Raw genomic sequence first — 23812 nt, 5'->3', positions numbered from 1 at the left:
CTCCTGTTCTATGACGGGGCAAATTTTTTTGAAGAAATATGGAGCGGAACAAATAAATTTAGAAAAATTTTTAAATTGACGTAGCAGATTGTAAATGGCAAATAAAGGAGTGAGAATTGCATTTTTTTTTAAATTTAAAAACTCTTGTCATGTCTAAAAATTTTTTTGGGTTCATTTGTTTAAATCTCTAACACTTTTCTAATTTTTTTTTGTTTTTTATTTTTTTACTTGCACGTAAGTCTAGCATTCATCTTAAAAAAAAAAAAAAAGAAATGCTAAAATCTAATAAAAACTTCACATTTTGTCCATAAAAGTCTATGTAACAAGATGTTACATCATACTTTTTTGGAGGAGAAAAAAAAAAATGATATGACATGTTGCCATATAAATTTTTATGGACAAAATATAGAGTTTTTATTATATTATAAAATATTTCTAAAAAAAAAAAAAAAAAAAATGCAATTTTTTCTCACTTATATTATCTGTTATTCACTGTCTGCGACGTCATTCTGACTTCATTCACTTCAAATTTTTTAACAGCGGATAATAATAGCTTTAGGCGTAGAGTAAAGTTTACGTACATTCTCTTCATTTTCTACTTCGTTCTGCTCTTTCAAAATTCCGCGCCACCATTCCGTTCTTCCTCTCCAAGACTCATTGAATAAGCTCGTGCACAGATTCGATTCCGAAGGAAAGGTAGCAAACGCACTTCCAATTCGTTGCCTCTATATACGTCCTTCGCCCTGACGCCTTACTCTATGTTTGGTTCCCGAGAAAATGTAGACCTTCAATTCGTATCTCGGTTGGGTTGAATCGCCCTTTTTTTCTTTTTTTGTCATTCCAAGTTTTGATTTCCTTTGACAATTTCTCAGAAGCTAAAACGTATACCTAGGAGAATCACTCTTTAGGCTAACACCTCATGCTTTTCTATTTTACCTTTATATAACTATCATGCTGATAAACCCTTCCCTAGGGTTTTCATTCCATTTTTAACTTATTTTTGAATTTTTATCCTTATCGGAAAGTTTTATAAGCATTTCTAGGATTTTCTCGTCGATTTGCATTTTCTTAGTGTCATATATTTCCATTTTTTGGTGTTACTTTATTATACTGATTCAAATTGATTTCTCTCTCTCGGTTTTTGTCGTTAGCTGTGGCATTTTCGTGGCATTACTCAAATTGTGGGTTTGAAGAGGTAGTAATTAGTTGCCATGGGAGACTTGCCCAGGTAAAACCTGTTTTTCCTTGCACTTTGCTTGGTTATTGAGAAAATTGCTGAAGAAGAAAGAAAGTGGAGTTTAACGCTTCTTACTGTATGTTATGTTAGTTTCTGACAATTCGAAGAACACCTCAACTTAGCAAAATATTTGTGCTAGGCTCTGTTTGAAGGAGGTTTTTATTCTATTGCGTTCCAAATTATGTTAAATAGAAGATTCGAGTATTCAAGGAAATTTAGTTAATTTTCTTATGGAAATTTCTCTTTGCCCAAACAGAGGATAATGTTTAAATGGGTATCTAACAGAATTATATAATTTGGTAATTTCTGTTGGCTAATGAGAAGATTTTGGGTGAAATTTTCTTCATTGTATTTATGTCAATGGCATTTTTGTTTTTGTTTCTTTTTTTAAGTGGTTAGCCAAATGTTTTATGTTGAAAAAGATATTTAGATTTATGCTCACAGTGCACTAGCAATCTTGATGATAAATTGATATTCTACTTCATCATATATCCAGACTGTTTTCTATATAAGAGTTGAATTATTGATGAATCTCTATTTTTCGGAGAATCAATCAGTGTGACTCATTAGGTTGAATATTCAGACAGCATGAATCTTATGGATGCCCTAAATCATGACTCAAGATTGCTTTTTAAATTTGCGAATACTGTTGGTGGGATTTTAGGTAGTGCTTCCTACCCTGTACATTCTATGATGTGCAATAGCGTGACAAGTTTGTCTTCTTTTTAATACATCAATTATGGTAGATTCATCACATGGCTCTCCCTTAGAGAGTATTGGATCCCTCAATTTTTTTCTTCCTTACATGGGCTCAAATGAAGCGTGTGCTTTTATTTTAGTTCCCTAGGTGGGAAGGTCATTTGTTTTGATATATATATTAAACTTACAAACATAGTAGAAAGTTTCCTTTGGAACTTATAGTGGAGGAAGTTTTCTTACTCTATTGGACACACCTGTTGAGTAGGTCTGCAGCAGTATGTTACTTATCAAAAAAAAGGTCTGCAGCAGTATGTTCTTTTTGGCACATACATAATGTATTGTCATGTCCAACAATTAGAAACTCATAACGTAACATAGCTGAAGCAAAAATTTTATTCCGTTGTACTTACCAAAAGAAATCTGATTCTGTTGGGCCCTTTTCGTTGGCTGCTTGAGAATATTGCTTGGAATGTATAACTAAAAAGAAATTCACAGGGAGGATATTAGCAATACACTTCGGATACTTGTTGCTACTGATTGCCATCTGGGATATATGGAGAAGGATGAAATACGGCGGCATGATTCTTTTCAAGCATTTGAGGAGATATGCTCAATAGCAGAGCAAAAGCAGGTTATGGCTATTATCTCCTTTTCTTTCTTCCTATATCTCTTGTATGCTGTACCACTTTGCCAGTATAGATATTTCTTATCTTCTTTCTTGATCTGGAGAGGGCCTCCTCCTACTCCCTTTGCATTTGTTGCACATACTAGTTTGTAAATTCTTTCAAAAGCTGGTGCCTCTGATCTTTAGCAGAAGGTCCTCTAACTACAAGTATTTTCCTATAGTACTTTCTGTCCAAGGCCAACTTTATTATGTAGCTCTTCCTCCTCTTCAGTTACTGCCAGAAAAGTTTATAAAGTACTCTTGCACTTCTGCTCTTGTCTAAGTTTCTTGAATAGAAATTCCTTTCATTTATTGGGGCCACAAAAGCCAGCGATTTAACCAGTTCCGTGTAGGGAAACTTCTGAGGGTGCGGTGCACGGGACCGTGGTTTACTCCGCAGGGGTGGATCCGAAGGGCCCTGCCTTGGAGAGGTTCCCCGACATCAAAAAAAAGAAAGAAAAAAAAGATGAAATTCCTTTCATTTTCAAGTCTAAATTTGAATAAAAATCTGTATTTGGAGAGCTAGGTTTAGCGACAATTTTTATGCTTTGTGGCATAATATCTTAACCAAATACAGAACTTACTCTCTATCCATACATATCAAAATGCTACTAAGCTCTGTTGTCCATTTGCTTTCAGGTTGATTTCTTACTCCTTGGTGGTGATCTTTTCCATGAGAATAAGCCCTCAAGGTCAACATTGGTTAAGGCCATTGAGATTCTACGTCATCATTGCCTTAATGATCAGCCAGTGCAGTTCCAAGTTGTTAGTGACCAGACCGTGAATTTCCCAAATACGTAATGACCTAATGTGCACTTTTAAGTACTTCATGCTCAAGAAAATTGTTTTCTGTTTTCTTTTCTCATTTTGTACCCCCTTGGCGGCCACTGCTTGGGGTGGGGGGGTTGGTGGGGCATGGATTATCAGAACCAGTAATATTACTTTCTTATTTGGGAAGCTCTTCTTGAAATGTACACTACAGTTAATAACAATGTGATACTTTTAACAGATTTGGTCATGTAAATTATGAAGATCCTCACTTCAATGTTGGCTTGCCAGTCTTCAGCATTCATGGAAATCATGATGATCCTGCTGGAGTGGTAGGGATATTATGTAAAATGCTGTATATTATTTTTTCCATTTTTTTTTTTTTTTGGTATGTTATACGATTTTTAGTCAGTTGCAGCCAGATTTTGTTTATAGGATTTTTAACACCCCTTTATTTTTCGCTTAAACCTTAAGCTGTTGCCAATGTAGACTAGCTTACTAGTGCAGTTTGTTTGTGGTATGAGTAAGACCATAGGCTAGGGTTTGAGTTCCCCCCCCAAATAAGCTTGCCCTTTGGCCATGGCTTGGGCAGTAAAGAGATTTGATGGGGTTTATGCAGGTCCTAGGTTCAAATTTCACCAATGCAGGAAAATAAATTAAATAAAATCCCTGAAGGGTATGGAAAACAAAGAAAAGGAGAGAGAGAGAGAATAAATTTCACCAATTCAGGACAATAAATTAAATAAAATCCCTGAAGGGTATGGAAAACAAAGAAAAGGAGAGAGAGAGAGAGAGAGAGAGAGTTCCCCCCAAATAAGCTTGCTCTTTGGCCATGGCTTGGGCAGTAAAGAGATTTGATGGGATTTATGTAGGTCTTAGGTTCAAATTTCACCAATGCAGGAAAATAAATTAAATAAAATCCCTGAAGGGTATGGAAAACAAAGAAAAGGAGAGAGAGAGAGAGAGATGTGAATGGTTTCCATGAAGATGTCAAGAGAAGAAGCCTAGTTTTCGGGTAACAAGTCAGCATAATTAATATGAAAATTGAATCAGTTGCATATCAATATCTCATAGAACTGACATTTTTTTTTGTTTCTTTTACCGCAAGGGAAGATTAGGAATCATGCAGAAACAAATTTGTCCTGTTCTGAAGATATTTTGAGGAAACCTCTTTTGGCTGATTGCGCTAACCCCATTTGCTATCTATGGAAGGAACCTAATATGAGCTTGCCATCCTGAAATGGGATAACCTAATGGAGAAAGCAGTCTAACAGCCGTTTTAGGACTTCTACTTCAATTTGGATAACTTATGAGTTAGCTGAAGATGGGGCTCTTGGACAGTGAAATGTGCATAGATAATGCCTAATAATAGGGTCGGGATTTCTTAATATCTCAGTTAGGCCTTGAGCTTTGGTGTTTTAACTTGAAATCTTTTATTTACAACATTTGCTAGTGTTAGACTTAGGATAAGTTTGCCTTCTCCAGTTGCCGGACTGGCAGTTGAAATGAATGCTGCTGGAGTTGTAGTTTTTAATGCTAGCAATATTATCCAACTGCATCAAGAAAAAAAACACTTTTCTTACCTATATCCTAAGCAAATTTGATTTTCTGCCCTTCAATTTGTTTGATAAATTTGTATATGGGTTTACTTTAATCAATCTTCCTAGACTATTTTCACTTCTGTTCTTAAACCCCTGAAATTGTGCTTCTTATGAGTGACTGTGACAGGACAACCTTTCTGCAGTCGATATTCTCTCCGCATGCAATCTTGTCAACTATTTTGGGAAAATGGCTCTTGGGGGTTCTGGTGTTGGTCAAATTACTCTGTGCCCTATTCTTATAAGAAAGGTATGGCAGCTGAGTTGATTAACAGCAGACTTGGGATATTTAAGTCCCTTTGCTGCGTGACTTATTAACTCCTAATAAATTGCAGGGTTCAACACCTGTAGCTCTCTATGGTCTTGGAAACATTAGAGATGAACGGCTAAATAGAATGTTTCAGGTATGCAGCACATTGACATTCCATCTTTTGATTAGTGACTGAAGTATGCTTACATTAATATCAGTTTATAATGTTTTGTCCAGACACCACACGCTGTACAATGGATGCGGCCTGAAGCTCAAGAAGGTTGCCAAGTTTCAGATTGGTTCAACATTCTGGTCCTTCATCAGAACAGGTTGTCTGTTGGTTTTTCTGGAGAGATTGTATTAAATCATTCATGAAAAGAAAAGATGTTGATTTATCTTAAATCTAGTCTAACCTTTGAGCCTTTGAGCACTTATGAGGTCTATACTATATATAATACTGTCAGATTTCAATATTTGTGAACATTGATCTTACCTTCTAATGTGGAATGCAGAGTAAAGACAAACCCTAAAAATGCAATAAATGAGCACTTTTTACCACGATTCCTTGACTTCATAGTGTGGGGGCATGAACATGAATGTCTTGTTGACCCTCAGGTGCTGTGGAATGAGTACTCTTCCCCCCCCCCCCCCCCTCCTCTCTCTCTCTCTCTCTCTCTCTCTCTCATGAATTGAATGTGGATTTTGATTTTGAAGGAAGTTCCCGGGATGGGGTTTCACATTACACAACCAGGTTCTTCAGTTGCAACATCACTAATTGATGGAGAATCAAAGCCGAAGCATGTACTTCTCTTAGAAATTAAGGTTGTACATGGACAAAACTTTGAAATTTATTTTTTCAACAAGTAGTATTTATACTCCTATATCCAAACCTTGATTGGTGTTGATGCATAATGATATAGGGGAACCAGTATCGTCCAACTAAGATACCTTTAACATCAGTGAGACCTTTTCAGTATACTGAGGCAAGTATGATTTTTATTTTTTTATTTTTATATATGCAAAAAACAAAATTCATAGTTATTACTCAATTCTTTATGATGCAGATTGTATTAAAGGATGAACCTGACATTGATCCCAATGATCAAAACTCAATTCTTGAACACTTGGACAAAGTGGTAGGTATTGGTTCCTCACATTGGCAATTAGTTTGTGCCTTTCAGCTCCCTTTTGTCCTTTTTAGTTATGATTTTTTTTTTTGGCGTGGCAGGGTGCTATTTATTTATTGCAAATTTATCATATTTTTAACTTTGAATTTTTATAGGTCAGAAATCTGATAGAGAAATCTAGTAAAAATGCTATTAACATATCAGAGCTGAAACTGCCATTGGTCCGAATAAAGGTATTTTCTGCATTTATTTTTTAACAATACTAACATGAAGGGTGATTCTCATGTCTGAACATTACTTGTTCCTCTTACAATTTTTGGCCCATCCCACTTTTCAACTTTGGAGCAAGCTCAAGCTGCATGTCATTTCCTGATTTTAAGTATTTATAGCATTATATGTTTCAGCAGAAGCCTTGACACCCATTTTATGGGATAGGTTCATGAATCTTTATTTTGCCGTTGAGCTTTACTTAGTGCAATATTTTCTATTGAATACTTCACAAATTCATGTCTTCTCTCATTGCCTTTACTTTTGGTTTTTGTGTCTTCTCTCCTCCCTTGCATCTTCATCTAAAACCAAGCTGCTCTTTCCAATGTACGTGTTGATCTTTAGCAGTTTTGGGCCAAGCATCTCAGACATTTTTGCCTCATCTTGTTTAAATTGGTGCCACCTTCATCATTCAAAGTTGTATAAATTTCCTTATTAGATCTATGTCCCACTTCCTCTAAATTTTGGGATGCTTTTTAGAATGGCTAGCGGCGTTATGGACATCTTGAAATTTTTCCTTCATGCTTTTGATATTTCCAGAACTATAAAGCCTATTTGATCAAGAGTTTTGTTGTGGGTTTTTTGTTTGAATAGTAATAAAAAGTGATTGATGTGAAATAAAGGTGAAATGAGATTTGAATTTTTTGTGAGATAAAAGTGAAGAAAGTTGTTTGGTAATAAGAACAAAAGAAATTGACTCTTTTTTAGGAGAAATGAAACAAAATGAGAGAAGTTAGTTGCCAAACACACCCATATATTCTTAACAAGCTTTTCTATGGCGTTATATTTCTTACTTAAGTTCATTATCTGAATTCCATTGCAGTCCTTTTGTGGAGGATAATTGACATTTATTGCATGGAAAAATGAATTATCTGTTGTGGCATTATCATTTTTGTGGTTGATTTGGCAGGTGGATTATTCTGGATTTATGACAATAAACCCACAAAGATTTGGGCAGAAGTATGTGGGCAAGGTACCTTCAGTGACCAGTCATGCTGGATCAGTATGCTAATGCTGGTTTTTCTTTTGCAACATATTTGAGAGACTATTAATTATTCCTAAGTTTTGTTAGGTTGCAAATCCCCAAGACATTCTTATCTTCTCAAAGGCTTCAAGAAAGGGTCAGAGTGTAGGTAATTCAAATTGTCTATGCTACATTAGTCATTTTTACCAACTTTTGACCATATGGTTTCGTGTTGTGTATATCTAGGGATTCAGTTTAATTAGTCCTGTTTTGGAAGTCTTGAAATTATTTTGAATTGTAGTTCTTGGTACTGTACCACAACAAGCTTGTTATGGCATGTGGTCTTCATGTAACCTGGCATTGATTAATATATCAAGGAAATTTTAGGAACTGCGTTGTAGTCTAGGAAAACCAGGGCCATCCATATTTGATTAGAATTCAACAGGTACTTTCAAGCATTACTTCAAGATCCAAAGAGATCGATGCAAAATATGAGAATGATGTTGGACAGATTAAGAAATCTACCTGCAGATGCTTATGGTGGGCTTTAGGTTTTAGAGGTTGTGGATTTAGGGTTTATAAATGGTAGGATTTGTAGTTTGAGTTAGGTTTAAAAGAATAGTGTTTGAATAGCCAAGAGGAGTTGTTTCTTGAAAGAATTTGGTTGCAGGAAAATTGTGGCAGCAGGGCTAGAATTGGTGGCAGAAGGGCTAGAAAAAAAATGGCTTTACGGTTTTGATTGCATAAGAGATTGAAATACAGATAACCTTCATTCGTCAAATTACTATGATTTGGTCATGATATGAACAAAGTGAAACTTTTGACCTTTAATTAGGGTCCTTGATTTTGTTTTGAGCCATCAATTTGGGGAGTGATGGACTGCATGTTGTGGAATCCTTCCAAACGAAATATTTTTGAGGTAAAATCTTTTTTTCGCATGCTCTCTTCTTCGGGAATAGAAACTTCTACTTTTCCATGGAGGAGTATATGGAAAGTCAAAGTTCCATTGCGAGTTAGTTTCTTTGTGTGGACGGCAACTCTAGGAAAGATTCTGACTTTGGACAACTTGCGTAAAAGAGGTATCATTGTGGTGGGATGTTGTTACATGTGCAAGCAAAGTGGTGAGTCTATCCACCATCTTCTCCTTCATTGTGAAGTGGCACGAGCGTTATGAAGTGTAGTACTCACTCTTTTTGATGTCACATGGGTTATGTTTGGAGGGGTGGCAGATTTGTTAGTGTGTTGCCGTGGTCAACGTGGTAATATTTCAGCTAAGGAGGTGTGGCGAATAGCACCATTGTGTCTTATGTGGATCATTTGGCGAGAGCGGACTGCAAGATACTTTGAAGATCAAGAAAGGTCAATGGAAGAGCTCAAAAAGTTGCTTATTCAAACATTGTTCCATTGGACCGAAGCATGTAGTGTGCCTAAGATTTTCACCATGTCTGAATTTTTATCTTTATGTTCCTCTTTTTGTCTATAGTGGTGCTTTTTTTTGTATATTTCCTGTGTACTAGGGTTGCGCCCCTCTACGCTTTTCAATGAATCACTTATTTATCAAAAAAAAAAAAAAATTGGGGAGATGACAACTAGCCTTGTGAAATCCCCAAGTTTAGGCTCAACCCTAAACTCTAATTGCCAATTATTCTCAATTCAATCACAACTAACATCAATTGAGCATCCAAACATATGTATAAGATCTTAATTTCAGAGTAGAATAATCAATTTGAAGAAATCACAATCAGACCAGCAAAATATCCAAATTAACCCTAATTTGAAATTCCAACTTCAATCCTTCTTCAATTGATTCTAATACAATTGAATCAATTGAAATGATACCACATAGAAGATCAACCTCTGTAACATACCCGGGGTTCAATTTGATGAAAACTCCACATAAAAGATCAGGGACCAGGTTGGTTTTCAGTCAAACCGGTGGTTTCTGGCAGAATTCTGGCCAAATTGGTGCAATTTTCTTCAGGATGACGTAGATCAAGTCACCTGGTCTCTGTTGATGTTGTGACTGAGTCTCACACAATCCAAGAGAGAAGAGAGGATGGTTTGTGGGCTTCATGGGGGTGCAGTCAGTAGTAGTTCCTCCTTGTTTCTAATGAAGGCAAAGCACCTGTGGTTGTGTGCAGTGATTGTCATAGTGGTAGACTGATGTTGTATGTGCTAGAGGAGTGGAGAGTCCATATATCATTTTCTTCTTCATTGTGAGGTGGCAAGAGAATTATGGGTTGCACTACACCGCCTTTTTGGTGTAGAGTTGGTTGTGCCTAAAAAGGTAATAAGGTTGTTGGCTAGTTGTAGAGGTCAAGTTGGAAGCCATACCATTTAAGAGGCTTGGAGGATAGCTCCTCTGTGCTTAATGTGGTTCATCTGGAGAGAGTAAAACACATGAAGTCTTAAAGATTGCGTGATTTCGGTGGTAAAACTAAAATCTGTTATGTTCAACTCCCTTTATGCATGGATGGCGGCGTATAATAGTCCTTACTTTTCTAGTATACTTGTGTACACAGGTTGTGCCCCCTCTATGCTTTCTAATGAGAATCAATTACTTAAAAAATAAAATAAATTTCCTAAGTACCAGACATTATGTAGTTAATTTGTGTTTTCTGTTTTAAGTTCACATATTTGTCTACAGTTGATATTTTTCATGGAAATGGTATAATTTTAGTCCTTTTTGGAATGTAGCTAAAATTGATGATTCAGAACGGCTTCGCCCAGAAGAACTAAATCAGCAGAATATTGAGGCTTTAGTCGCGGAAAGTAATCTGGTACTGGACCATTAAATTTAATTTTCCTTTTCACTGCTTATGGTTTTGATAAACACATGTATAATTCATTTCTGAAAATCTCAATTGAATTTTACTGAAGCATAGGCATGGATTCCAGTTCTATACCATGAGCCAAAAGCTCTATTGAGAATCTAATTTTCTTTTTGGTTCATTGGCTAAATGGAAGTTGCATAACACTGGAAGTTACAATAGAAATGTTTATGCATCGCATAATATGTTTTATTTTGTTACAAATCTAAAGCTCTTTTTGTAACATATGATTGTGCAGAAAATGGAAATCCTTCCAGTCAATGATTTGGACGTTGCATTACAAAATTTTGTTAACAAGGATGACAAAATGGCTTTCTATTCTTGTCTGAAATACAATCTTGATGAAACACGAGTAAGTAACCTATATGATCATCATCCCTACACTTTAGTGAGCATGAAATAGTGATGGGTTGGCTTTAGATGTAGTGGGTATATGTAATTATAAATCTTGCATTACTATGATATTTGCTTTTTAAGAGTATTAGTGGTAGCCTGGTAGGTATTTTGTTATTGTATTATATACAAATGATTACTTTCTTTCTTTTTTGGGACTGATTTGTTGCTTACTTTTTTTTTTTTTACTTCCACAGAACAAAATTGCCAAGGATACAGACTCGCTGAAGTTTGAAGAGGAAGACTTAATTCTTAAAGTTGGAGAGTGCATGGAGGCAAGAAGCTTAAGTTCTTTATATTTGTCTTTATCATTAGTTTAATGCTCAAGTAATATGCATTCTTTTAAAAATATCACATAAGCAATCCACTTTATCTTTCTGAGGTGAGCAATGTTGTGTTTAGGGCCTAATGGAGTGGCTATTGCAAAAGGCTTAGCAGCCACCTTCAGGCCCCTTGGCGCCTTTTGGCAACTAGTCAACCATTTCTGCAGTTACTGTTGGTTTATATGAATTGGAATATATATATATATATATATATATATATAATGTTTAAAACAATTTTTTTTCTTATTTTAACTTGGTATTGTTGAGGTATCACTAGGGCATTTAAGGAGGGTTCCTTTGCTAGATACTTTGACCATACATGCAAAATTTCTTATTGCTAATAACTGTTTATGTATCTTCTTTATCTGCAGGAACGTGTCAAGGAAAGGTCTGCACGCCCTAAGGATACCACGCAATTTACATCCACTTCTCAGTCTTTCGAGGTCTCTTGTTATAGTCCACTTTGTTGACATTGCATTACTAATCCTCATGGTGGAAACTTTTTAGGCAGTGCCTTTTGGGTTGTATATATGCTTCTATTATCTGCATTCTAAGCTTGTGTTTTCAATTTCCTCTAGGATCCACGAAATAAAAGTGCTGCCGGAATTGGAAGTGCAGTTTCTTTTAGTGATGATGAAGACACAACACAGATATCTGGCTCAAAGTCTAGTGCTAGAGGCAGGAGAGGGTCATCTAGGGTGTCTCGTGGTGCTTCTGAACTTGGTAAAAGTAAAACTTCTACAAGAGGAAGGGGTAGGGGCAGAGGTGCCAGTAACTTGAAGCAGACAACTCTTGACGCAGCTTTAGGGTTCCGTCATTCTCAAAGGTTATTATTGAACCTAAAGTTTGACAATATACTTACTGATCTATAAGAAAAATTGAGCTAGTCGTAATTATAGATCCTGAACCCCTCATGTCTTAAGCTGCAAGATTTTTGTCTAAATCATCTTTTAGAATAAGTGATGGCATCAAAGAAACTATATTTGATATTTATTTGAAATAGAATGAGAAGCCTGGGGGATGTCCGTTACTGGTAAGAAATGAGAAAAAATGGTCTAGGATCGAAAATAGTGAAATTGGCTCTCCTGCTTTCTCCACATCCCTACCATTTCTCTCTCCCCTTAATATTAGCCATGCTACGGGCACACACTCTCTCTCTCTGTCTCTAGCTGAGTCATGGGGGAGTTGTGTCACCAACAAATATTGTTAACAAATTTAATGGGGAAAGCAAGAAAGGAAACAAAAAATGAAGTTTTCTTTGTATGGAAGTGCTAGGAATGCGGGGAATCCCTGTCTAATTTATCTAGCTTGCTTTTCTGTGTCACTTTCAGTTCTCTATCTTAGAGTTGATGAGCACGAGGCAAATATCAAAGCTAAAAACTCTTAATAAGCAGAGTATTAAGTTGGAAATGAACTCTTTTTGAAGATTTGAATTAATGAAAAGAGTGGGTTGTGATAATGTGTGAAAGGGTTGGAAAAGAATGTGAGAAGTTTACCAAAAGAAGTATGAATTATGGAATGTATGCAATCAGAACTCTGCTGCACCTTGTGAGACAAATTGCATAAAATAATTTAGACATTCATGTAGCTAGTGAAGCATCTCAAGTAATATTATTATTGCAGATCTGCATCGGTTGCTGCATCAGCTTCCGTTCGAAGTATTGCTGACGATGAGGATAACGTGGATTCTGCTTCAAGTGCAGAAGCTGGGACACATGGACTTGATGAGGTTGACAACAGTTCGGTATGGACTCTGTATTGGTTGACTTGATAGGCCAACATTACCTTTATCTTTTCCTAATCTTGATCATATGTGCAAATCTTTCAAATTACTTTTCTTATCTGTGTTCTGATTTAATGATGCGAGGACTCTTCCACTTGAATATAACCTGGTCCACCAACACTACACTTTCAGAACTTGGTTCCAGTTTGCCTTGAGTTAGCCCTGCCGACATTGTATATATATATTGGACATCGATACTTTCTTAATGTATTGATTGATCAAATTTAAACAAGGGTCGTTTACTTTTTTGAAGGAAAATGATGGAAGCCTACAAGGCAAAGGACGGAAGAGGGCTGCTCCCAGGGGAAGAGGTAGAGGTTCTACGCAATCCTCAAAGCGGGGAAGGAAGTCAGATAACTCTACAATTAATAGGATGCTTGGGAACAAAGATGATGATGATGACGATGATGATGTGGCAAAGAGATTAAATAAATCTCAACCTCGGGTTGGTTTTTACTTTTTTCACTTTTTTCTTTTTTTGGTAGTCTCTTCTATTTGCTAGAATTCTAACTGTATATATATATATATCCGAAGGTGTCCAATTAAAGTGCTTCTTTCTGTTTTCTAGGTAGCTTTTTTAAAAAAAATTACTAGCCTTTTTCTCCCTCCTGACTTTTGCTGATGGAAATGTCTTGCTCGTCTAATATTTTGATCCCATGTAACTAAACCGCCAGTGCTATATTCTGTTCATAAACTCGCTATTGTATCTAGGAGCCCCACTACAATGGTTTCATGTTAGTTGGCTTTGAGGAAGAGTATCATGATATCATAATTATAACTGATGAAACCACCAACCTCTTGAGGTGATACAGGCACTATCCATTTCAAACCTAGCTGTCAAACTTCATAACCTTATTATAACATTTCATCTTCGTTATCCATGCCCTGTGATTTGTGTGCTTCCAATAGAACATGGTCAAGTGGCAGCACATGTTACAGGATAATTGATAAGCATTGTTCGCCTCTTAAAGGCTATTTTACCACTATAGGATCTTAGAGATGTGGTTTTTCTCCATCCTTGAGATTATGTAGCTGGACCTGACTGCTCTTCTCCTTGTTTACAGGTAACAAGAAATTACGGGGCTTTAAGAAGGTAACAATGGACGAGTTCCACCATACCTTCATCAGATCCTGGTTATCAAGATGTTTTGTATTGGTACGCGGAAGCCTTCTGCTACTTAAAGCTTATTTGAAGAATTGTAGGATTAGCTAAATATTACAGACCAGCGGGAGAGAAGGTTAAGCTCAATGTCTTCAATTCAAGTATTGTCCGTCTTCCCCAATTTCCGGCTTATGCTTATATAAGGTGCAACAAACTTTTTCTTTCCATCAATGCATACAGATTCGAGTCTATATAGTTACATGATGCGAGAGGATATTATTTGTAACTGACCAAGCTCCAAATCTTTTTGTCGCACATAATTGAATCTGGGGTGTGATTTCTTTGGGCTAACTTTTGTTGCAGTAAAACAAAATTCTACTATGGGATAAAATATGATTCTTGCTCATAAAATGCAAGGTAATGTCCCGCCATTTAGATCCACTGGTGCAAGGCTGTTTTCCACATCTCATAATAACATTATGGCTTAAGTCGTCGGATTTGAGGAAGTACCTGCTGTTTTTACTCTGTCTCTTTTATGCAGCTCCCAACAAGTAGGTGCTACTATGATCACGCTTAAATAGAATAGCTACAATTGGTCTTCTCGGTCCGCCCTTTTTTCGATTAGAAATAGTTAATTTTTATATTGCATTCCTCATTGGAAAAGCTCCAGATACTCGAGCCAAGCTCAAGCTAAAACTGACATAAAGTAAGCTGCACTCGGACTCGGTTGGATAGTCAATTAGAAAGCTTGTTAATATTGCTCACCTCATGCGTCATAATATGCTTGCTTTATTGTCATTTGTATTGAATATAAAATATATATCTTTTTTTTTTTTTTTTTTTTTTTTTTGTATTTAAAGTCGGCATGAGGTTGAAATTCAACGGGCTCAAATATGAAGATGACAATCAAAAGGAATATACAATTAGAAAACCATTCACAAAAACACTGGGAATCCTCTGGGTCAGAGATGCTTCTGTGAAGCCGAGATGGGCTCATTTGGTTTGTGGAATAGACTTCTAGAATGGAATAGGTTTTTTTTTTTTTTTTTTACATGTCTACACAAAAGGGGGAAGTAGGGATTCGAACTAATGACCACCACGCTTCATAAGGCATGTTTTCTAGCCGATTGAGCTACCTCTTGGGGACCTGGAAAGGAATAGTTATTCCTATGGAATAGTCATTATTTTGTTTGGTAAAAGTCTATTCCTGAGAATAGTTATTCCGTCGGAATCACTAATTCCTTGCATATACAGGAATAGCTATTCATTGAGGAATGTAATACACGGGAATAACTAATCCCTTGCACACACTGAGGAATGTAATACATTTTACACAAACACCCCCCCCCCGCGCGCGCGCGTGCGTGCACACACACACATATATATATATATTAAAATTAAACAAAAAAAAAAAGAGAAAAGAAGTATAAGATGGAAATTAAAGAGGGTGGCTGACCACCGACCACTCATTGGGGTGGTTAGCCACCCACAGAAAAGAGGCGGGGTGGTCGCACCACCCCCGGATGCCTCGCAAGACCACCTCCAAGGCGTCCGAGGGTGGTCCCCCCCCCCTGATGCTCCTCTGGAGTGGTCACGGCCACCCCTGTTGATTTTCAGGGATCGCCGCGTTGGGATGGTCGGCCACGTCACAATTTTTTAGATTGTTTTTGTTTTATTTTTTATTTTCTAATATGAATTGAAAAAAAAAAAAAAAATTAAATAATGTGGGGGATTTTAATAATTTTGATTTAATTCCAGTTAGACCATGTGTGTTGTTACCAAACTAAAGAATTTGAATAATTATTTCATTCTAACATCTTCTATTCTCAATAATACCCTTTTTTTTTTTTTTCTTTTTTTCTTTTTTTTTTTCTAATGGAATACTCATTCCGCAAACCAAACTGACACCCAAATCCAACGGGCTCAAATATGAAGATGACAATCAAAAGGAATATACAATTAGAAAACCATTCACAAAAACACTGAGAATCCTCTGGGTCAGAGATATGTCTGTGAAGTTTAAAGCCGAAAAAACACTAAAAGTTTGACACCCATATCCAAGTTTGTTCCCCCCTGTGGGGGTAAGAAAGATGCTAGGTTTGTACTGTACACAACCCGGTGTGCTGCCATGCTCTTCTCTCGTCGAAGCTAGGCCGTCTCGGGTTTACAATTCTCTTCGTACCCCTTTGGGTCACCTTCGCAGGTTTATTATTCTCTTCGCACCGAACGGTTACTTTTCCCTGCTCAAAAGTTCATAAATATCAAATAATGTCGAGTGAAAATGTGATAATAAGCATACAAAATAACCTCTAAAACAAGTTATAAAAGATCAAAAGATTGGATGCTTTCAAAATTGTAACGAGCCCACACAATTGAAAATAAGAATATCCACCTGTGAACCAACCAATCCTGCCCCACCCTTATGTCGAACACTCTGTTTTGTCCATTTCTGATCCTTAATCATGGCTACAGCAGCAATGCCTTTGCCACTGCATTTCTGACTCACACTCATTCTCCCTGTGGCATTCTCTTTTCCATCACCTGCCAATCTTTTAAACCTGCCTGCTCTCATTTTCTCCTTAGATTTTACTGCAGCAGTAAACGACGACTCTTGCTCATTAACTCCAAGTGGCACCAAAGCTCTTGGCTTTGCAGCTTCCTGGTGGACTGACTTTACAAGGTTGATTTTAGTTCCCCTTCTAGAATTGCAGCTCACTTCTTCAATTTTAATGGTTGATGCCCTGTATACACTCAAATTTTTTACCTTGTTCTTTGCTGCATAAGTCATCCTCATTACATTTCTGCTATCTGGGGTTATTACTCTCTGACTTAGTGATGTAGATGTTGAGCTCCTAGCATCATAACAAGGGTTTGATGATGACCCTACACTGGATATGCCAGATGATGATTTGCGGCCTCTTGACAGCCTTTTATCATTATTCATCTCCACCCTTGGTGCTTGTCTTGTACTACAGCTTTTCCTAAGACTAATCCTCATATCTGACAAAAGTGGAATAGTGGATACCTCTGTGTAATTCTGCTCTTGTTGCTGACTGCTCTGAGATGTAATGGTGCTTGTATTGCTTTCACAGGTCTTGTTTCCCATAGAACTCAACCTACTTGCAGGATCCCCACAAGTGGATACAGGTTTAGAGCAACTCGGTATGGAATTTCCGGTTAGACTACTTTCGCAAACAGAACGTGATTTTGACATGGAAGTTCCTTTTAAATTTATAAAGCCTGATTTAGGTTTTATTTTCTCACCACATTGTGGATCTACCAAATAAGATTTCCCACTTAAAACCTTGATTGGATGCTTCATACTTGATGCGAAATCATGATTTTCCGCTTTCCATTTCTTGCTCCTATACTCTTTCCCTCTTGATCTTGAGACTGACGGTGGAATTTTTGGTGATGTTGATCCCTGTAAGTCTGAGGATGTAATACCCTCACCAGAATGAGAAAATGCAGATTTTAATTGGTGAGAAGAACACTGGTGGAACCTGAAAATTAAATCAATTTCATAATCAGTGAGATTTGAAACTTCTAACTACATTCCAAAGCCAATGTAGCAATACTGCAGAAACCAATGAAGAAAAGAGGATGCATACGGGTGGCTTGTGCGGAACCACTTATTATTGCTGCAATGTAACAAAGAGAATATTGGAATTGGAATCATAAATATAGACAATAAAGCTCTGGAAAGAAAACATGGAATGGTTAAAGCAATTATATAAAAGCTCACATGTCTTGGTTGTTGAAGTTAGCTTCTAGAGTGAGATCTACCCACATAGGTGCTTCGATTTCTTCCTATACAAGCAAAAACAACTGTGAGTGGTAACCGAGACAAACAACGTTGGATATCAGCACAGACCAAAAAGACAACATGCCATCATAAAAAGGAAAAATGAACAAAAGATAATAGATTCCTTCGTTTTGGTCCCAAGGGCTCTGTTTGGATCTCTAAAAGAGCAACGAAAGCAAAGGAAATCGCTAGTGCTTAACAAATTGCGTTTTTAGTTAAATTTTACACTTTCTATTACTTGCTTCCATTCTTTCCAAGATCCATAAGCATAATGAAAATGTTCGGATCTTATGTAATTCATATTTCTTCTGGTGTCCAAATGATGAAAAAATCAAGTTTTGAAGCTTCAATTAATAGTTTTCCCTACATTTTCTCAGCATCCAAAATAGCCAAGTGAATCAGGATATAATAGCCGTAAATCAATATAGAACCATACTTAAAAGAAATGAAAAAGACGATATCGGAACTACAATCAAGAGATGCAAAACCCAATCTCAAAGACTAGAAATCAGAAATCAAAGTGATCAAAATACCAAAGAAACAATAAAACCCAGAAACCAAGAAGATAAATCAATAAACAAACAAAGAGAACACATTTTCTCTATTTTAAACCCAGACGTCAAAACGGATGTAACGAAACAGATTTACCCATTGCGGCATTGCCCACATAAAAGTTAGAACCAATGGACTAGAATGAAAAACCCCATAAATCTTTAAGTTTTTACCAGAAGAATTAGAAATCCAATATTTTCAAAACCCAGATATTAAAAATGACAGGATCATGTCAAATACCAAAACAAAAAAAAAAACAAAAAGGAAAAAAAGATTAAGATTAAGAACAATTTTGTTTAGCGATTAGAACAAAATATTGAAAAAATAAATCCAATAGCTTTCAGAAACCATAAAAAGAATAGGAAAAATAAATGAGAATAATATCAAGGAAGAATATTCGAACAGCATTACATGGTTTAAGGAAGAAAAGGAGTACCAGAAAAGCCCAGTGATCATCATCCTTTTTGCAAGCCATTTTAGCATTTCTCTCCACTTTCTGAGCCATAAAGAAGTCACAAGAAAAGCTTTGAATCCGCTCCAGAAGTCAGCGATTTCTGTGTTTGATTGAGCGCCTAAGAGACATTTCCATCTTACGGTTTGGCTCCTTGGCTAATATTGGCATTAGAACAAACAACTTCAGAAAGAAGCTTGGAAGCCCCATGGGCGCTAAAACGACGACGTTGAAATAACTGTTTTATCATCGTGGTTCTGGTTCTACAGATGGACGGTCGAGATTGATTAGTATGTTTAGGGATTTGTTATGTTGCTATTAATGGGAGAGTGGGGCCCCAAAGCAATTTGACCGTTGGAGGAATTCAAAATGTTGAGTAAAATATAAGTACTCTCACGGGACTGTCATCGTTTGACATGAAGCACAAGTCATGTTTGTGCATGAAACCCGAATGTCGGTTATCAATCATCTAATTTGTTTGGGCTACTTTGATTTGGGCTTGACCTGTTTGACCCATCATGTTTCCGACTTAATTTTTCTTATTTTTTGAGATGCAAAAATATTAATCTATTTTATTTTATTTAAGATTTTTTTTTAGGCCCTCATAGTATGCTAAATAGCCTTATCTCTTTCTTTCTCTCTCTCTCTCTCTCTCTCTCTCTTTTTTGCAAGGCCTTTCATATTCTCTCTGTTTTTTCTTTTTTTGTAAATGCATTTTTTAGGGCCTTTACAAAATAGGGGCACAATGGTAACTTGCCTGGGTCTTGACGATTGATATCTATTTTATGATCAGGATTTAAAATTAATGCATCTAATATATAACATTATTTAATTTTTTTTAAAAAAAGGCGTACCAATATTAACATCATATACACTAACTTTAAATTCTAACTCTAAAACAAGTACTATTCATTTTATTTAAAATAGAAAGGGTCATTCCATTTACATTAAGGCCCCGTTTGGTTTGCGAAATAGACCATTGAAGTAGGAGCCGTGATACAGACTACACGGCGTGCTTAGCATGCCGTGAAGGGAAAACAAAATTTGCACGGGCGTGCTCCTTGCATTCACCCTTGAAATAGACTAGCTAATCCTAAGTATAGCTATTCTTTTGTTTGGTATACACTATTCCTAGAAATAGTTTATTTTCATTGGACTACTAATCTTATACGCACAAAATTAGCTAAGCCACTCATTTTTTAGTAGCTTAGCAAATTCTTAAGGAATAGAATACATTTGTCAATATATATATATATATAATTTAGATCATAGATCAAAAAGCAAAGACATAATGATGAATTTAAACAAAGACTGCAGATAAGATTCTAGGCTGAATATGAACATAATATCTAGATGGATACACAAAGATATAAACATAAATATGAAATGTTGAAGATACTTCAATTGGAACTATAAATTCAAGAATATACATAATGAAAATAAGATATATGAAAATAAAGACTTACGAAAATATGATGCTGTAAAATTAGCTTGAAGAAGCTTTCATTGAATGAAACATTCTGTAATACATAGATGAAACTCTGACATACATATTGTGAGATTTCACTAATGATCAGAGAGGGAGAAGAGAAAGGAGTATTTCAAAGTTCGGAAGAACTCGAGCTGCATTTACAAGAGCTGAAGGGGCTTTAAATAAAAAATTAAAAGCTGAACATTGTAGATGAACAGTGATTTGTCGGGTGAATAGTGCTGAATAGTGTTATGAACAGTAGCTGCCGACATGAACAGTATGTGAACAGTTGCATGAACAGTAATGGCTGCCAAACAATAATGACCACCAGAACAGTGACATGAACAGTGCTGTATTTTGGGAACAGTGTTTGCTGTATTTTGGAACAGTAATTGCTGGATTTGGGCTTCTCTAAGTCTCAATCTTCACCAAGATCATAGGGGTCTTGGGTTGTACTTGGTTTGTTGAAGAGGAGGATGAAACTGGGCTTTGTTCTCCTTGTTCTTCAATACCTTCAGCTTTAAGGAGAAGGTTTTTGCAAAGGTCCTTGAGGTCTTCTTTACATTGGACCTGGGTCATAGCTGCTGCAATTTCTGTCTGTAAATGTGATTTGCTTGCCAAGAATTGGCTTTGAGTGGTGAATGAAGGAAATTCTCTATGCATTGATGAAAGTATTTTTTTAATGTTGTATTTGTCCCACCAGAGGACATATCTGTTTCTTCTGCAAATTCCTTGATCAATTACATAATCTCATTTGAAGAGCCATGAGATTTTATATTTCTTTTCCATATGGAGCAAGAAAGGAAATTGACTTTCTGCTACATTAACTTTGTAGGCTATAGAGAACTGCTGTAATGCAACTGCAAGTTTTGGGGGTAAAATCTAGGGAATCATCCCATGACTTTGCCACCATCTGTTGAACCAAATAGGTAGTTGACAGCTGAAATTGTTATCAAAACAAAGATACCAGGAATGACTGTTATTATTGTTTTGATAAAGAAGTACTTTTGACCATGCTTCAATGTAATCATAGTAGTTGTATTGAACTTGGTGGCCCTGCAGGACTTTGAGATTAGCTGGGTGACCCCATTCTTTTGCTGAAATGATCTTTGTGATATACAATTTATCAAAGATTACTCTTTTCTGTTCTGGATCATATTTGTCTGGGACAGAGTCTTTGGTAATTGATGATGTTTAGAGTAAAATGTCTATGTAGAAATTGATGGATTTAGATTGGTGAAATGGAATGAAATTCCATTTAGGAGGGAAATAATTCTTTACAAGATCCAAAGGATTCTTAAGATGACCCTGGTCATGTTCTACAAAAAACAGGTTTTCTATATAGGTTTTTTGGACAAACTTAGATCTATTGGTATGGGTAATTGGCTGGTTGGTATAGAATTTTTGCTGCTGTATGAGTTTTGAAGAGTTTTGTTGGGTAGGGATAACGGTTGCTGTAGGACATTCTACCAACTGGTAAGGGTCCGGATGACTTGGGGATGCTAAAGTGGATGAAAAAGTAGGTCTTGGGAAACAAGAACCTGAAACTTGTTTAACATGTTAATGGGTGAACATATGTCATAGGGGTTTACATTTTCTGGGCTCAGGACTATATGGTGACTGGGTTGTGACTTGATGGAATGTGTTTTATTTTTGTTTTTACTGGATTGTGGCTTTTCAGCCATCTTTTCCCTACAAAAATTCACGAGTGAGGAAATTAGGTATAGAATTTTGATCTCCTTTGATGTATTCAATATCAAAATCAAAGATGCTTAAAATTGATTGCCATCTGGTAAAAATATGTTTACTTGCTATATTTTAAACATCTTTTTCTAAAACATGTTTTGCACTTTTGCAATCGACTCGAATTAAAAAAAATTTGGTTTAACAAATCACTTTATATATATATATATATATATATATATTTATTTATTTATTTATTTTAAAGTTAGAACAAAATAAAAAAATAAAAGGGTAAAGTTCACATACCCTCTTAAACTACCACCCAATTGACAATGTCTCCCTAAACTTTCAATTGTGACAATGTCCTCCCAAATTACCAAAACATTGTCAATGTCCCCCCTAAAGCTAGTAAAAAGATAAAAATGCCCCTATGTTTTTCTCAATAAGACAAAAATACCCCTATAAATTCAAAAAATAAATAAAAAAAGATAATTTTTTTAAACAAAAATTTTAATTTAAAAATAACATTTTTTTAAAACGAATATTTTTTTTAAACGGAAATTTTTATTTAAAAGAAACATTTAAAAAAAATTAGAAAACGAAAATTGTTAATTTTTGTAAAACATAAATTTTTATTTTAAAAAGTTATAAGACAAACAAAAAAACGAAAATTTTTATTTTTTTATAACAAAAAAAAAATCGAAATTTTTTAATTTTAAATTTGCCACCCTTTGGATATATATATAAACCCCATTTCTGTTATTAGGTTAGTTGTTAGTTAGGCCTAGTAGTTGGCCCAAGTAGTTAGAATGTAGTGGATATAAGGCTCTTGAGATAATTGTAAATGTATCAAAGAATCCATAGACTCGTTCAATTGTAAACTAGGAGATTGACATTCTTGAATATGCTTAGAAGGTTGAGTAAGTTACTCGTTAGTTCAATAAAGATTCTCAATTCCTTCTCATCATTCCAATTCGTATCTTCCACTTTCCATTCTTTTATTACTTAGTTTCCATTTACAATGTTAATACATAAGAGCACTGTTACAAGTGGTATCAGAGCCGTTCGATTCTATTTCCAAACCCTTCGATTCTACAAGATGTTTCATGACGATCAGTTTGTTATTTTACAGCAGAGTATCCGGGAGTTGTCATCTGCACTAAAACAAAAGGATAAGCATGTACCTTATGGTCACATGGAATTTCCAAAGTTTCATGGAGAGGAACCATTGAATTGGTGTTACAAAGCTGAGCAGTTTTTTGAGCATTACTCTAACGAAGGCTAAAAATTGCTTCATTTTACATGAAAGGTACTATTCTAATTTGGTTCCAAGAATTGCCTACGTCAAATGTTTTTTCTTCTTGGGATGAATTTGCTAGAGCTTTAAAAGAAAGATTTTTGCAAGATTCACAGCAACAACGAAGAGACGAAATTATATTATTGTTAGATGATGATTCAAAGGCAGAGGAGTCAATAGGTGGAAATTCCATGGAAAGGGTTGAAGAGTCCGAGTTAGTCCCTAGGGAGATTGAATCTATGGAGTTGGAGAAGATACATCCAGTTCTTGAGAAGGTCGATTCCCAAGTGGAATCCCTTGGCTTCATTGATCTCAAACCGAACTTTGGTCACAAGAAAGAGTTTCTAGACTTGTCCCAAGAGAGAGAGTCCATGGATTGTAAGAAGCTACATTTGATTCTTGCTAAGGTGGAGATCAAACAAGAGATCAAGTGTGAAGAATTGGGGGAGCAAGATTTAGTGAAAAGAATTTCGAATTATGGGAGGCTTTCATGCGATGAGGTGCAGTTACTTGATAATGCTCCGCAAAAAAAGTTAGATGATGGTGT

General features: G+C 35.9%; 2 protein-coding genes across 5 annotated transcripts in view; one reads left to right on the top strand and one right to left on the bottom strand.

Annotated features, from left to right (window-relative positions):
- Window positions 1–583: 583 nt before the first annotated feature.
- Window positions 584–23812, top strand: part of LOC132173913 (double-strand break repair protein MRE11) — a 52451-nt gene continuing 29222 nt past the window's right edge. The window contains exons 1-23 of one of the 4 annotated variants that reach the window (XM_059585587.1): window positions 584–696; window positions 1152–1228; window positions 2432–2567; window positions 3240–3397; window positions 3610–3700; window positions 5097–5216; window positions 5302–5370; window positions 5454–5545; window positions 5729–5831; window positions 5931–6038; window positions 6137–6199; window positions 6281–6352; window positions 6499–6576; window positions 7521–7583; window positions 7683–7743; window positions 10272–10354; window positions 10644–10757; window positions 10996–11073; window positions 11493–11564; window positions 11700–11947; window positions 12745–12865; window positions 13158–13349; window positions 13969–14357. In XM_059585587.1, the coding sequence (XP_059441570.1) occupies window positions 1212–1228; window positions 2432–2567; window positions 3240–3397; window positions 3610–3700; window positions 5097–5216; window positions 5302–5370; window positions 5454–5545; window positions 5729–5831; window positions 5931–6038; window positions 6137–6199; window positions 6281–6352; window positions 6499–6576; window positions 7521–7583; window positions 7683–7743; window positions 10272–10354; window positions 10644–10757; window positions 10996–11073; window positions 11493–11564; window positions 11700–11947; window positions 12745–12865; window positions 13158–13349; window positions 13969–14001 (2172 nt within the window). In that variant the 5' untranslated portion in view covers window positions 584–696; window positions 1152–1211 and the 3' untranslated portion in view covers window positions 14002–14357. The other 3 variants (XM_059585588.1, XM_059585590.1, XM_059585589.1) reach the window with 3 other exon arrangements.
- LOC132175649 (uncharacterized) lies at window positions 15961–18978 on the bottom strand. The gene is made up of 5 exons (XM_059587660.1): window positions 18800–18978; window positions 17752–17816; window positions 17618–17647; window positions 16399–17509; window positions 15961–16246 (listed from the first exon to the last, which is right to left on the bottom strand). Exons 1-5 carry the CDS (start codon window positions 18866–18868, stop codon window positions 16100–16102), a joined length of 1422 nt encoding a protein of 473 aa, XP_059443643.1. The 5' UTR covers window positions 18869–18978; the 3' UTR covers window positions 15961–16099.

Source organism: Corylus avellana, chromosome ca3 (genome assembly GCF_901000735.1).
Source record: "Corylus avellana chromosome ca3, CavTom2PMs-1.0".
Taxonomy (NCBI): Eukaryota; Viridiplantae; Streptophyta; class Magnoliopsida; order Fagales; family Betulaceae; genus Corylus; species Corylus avellana.
Note: the sequence above shows the minus strand (reverse complement) of the source record. Positions and strands in the feature narration are given on the sequence as shown.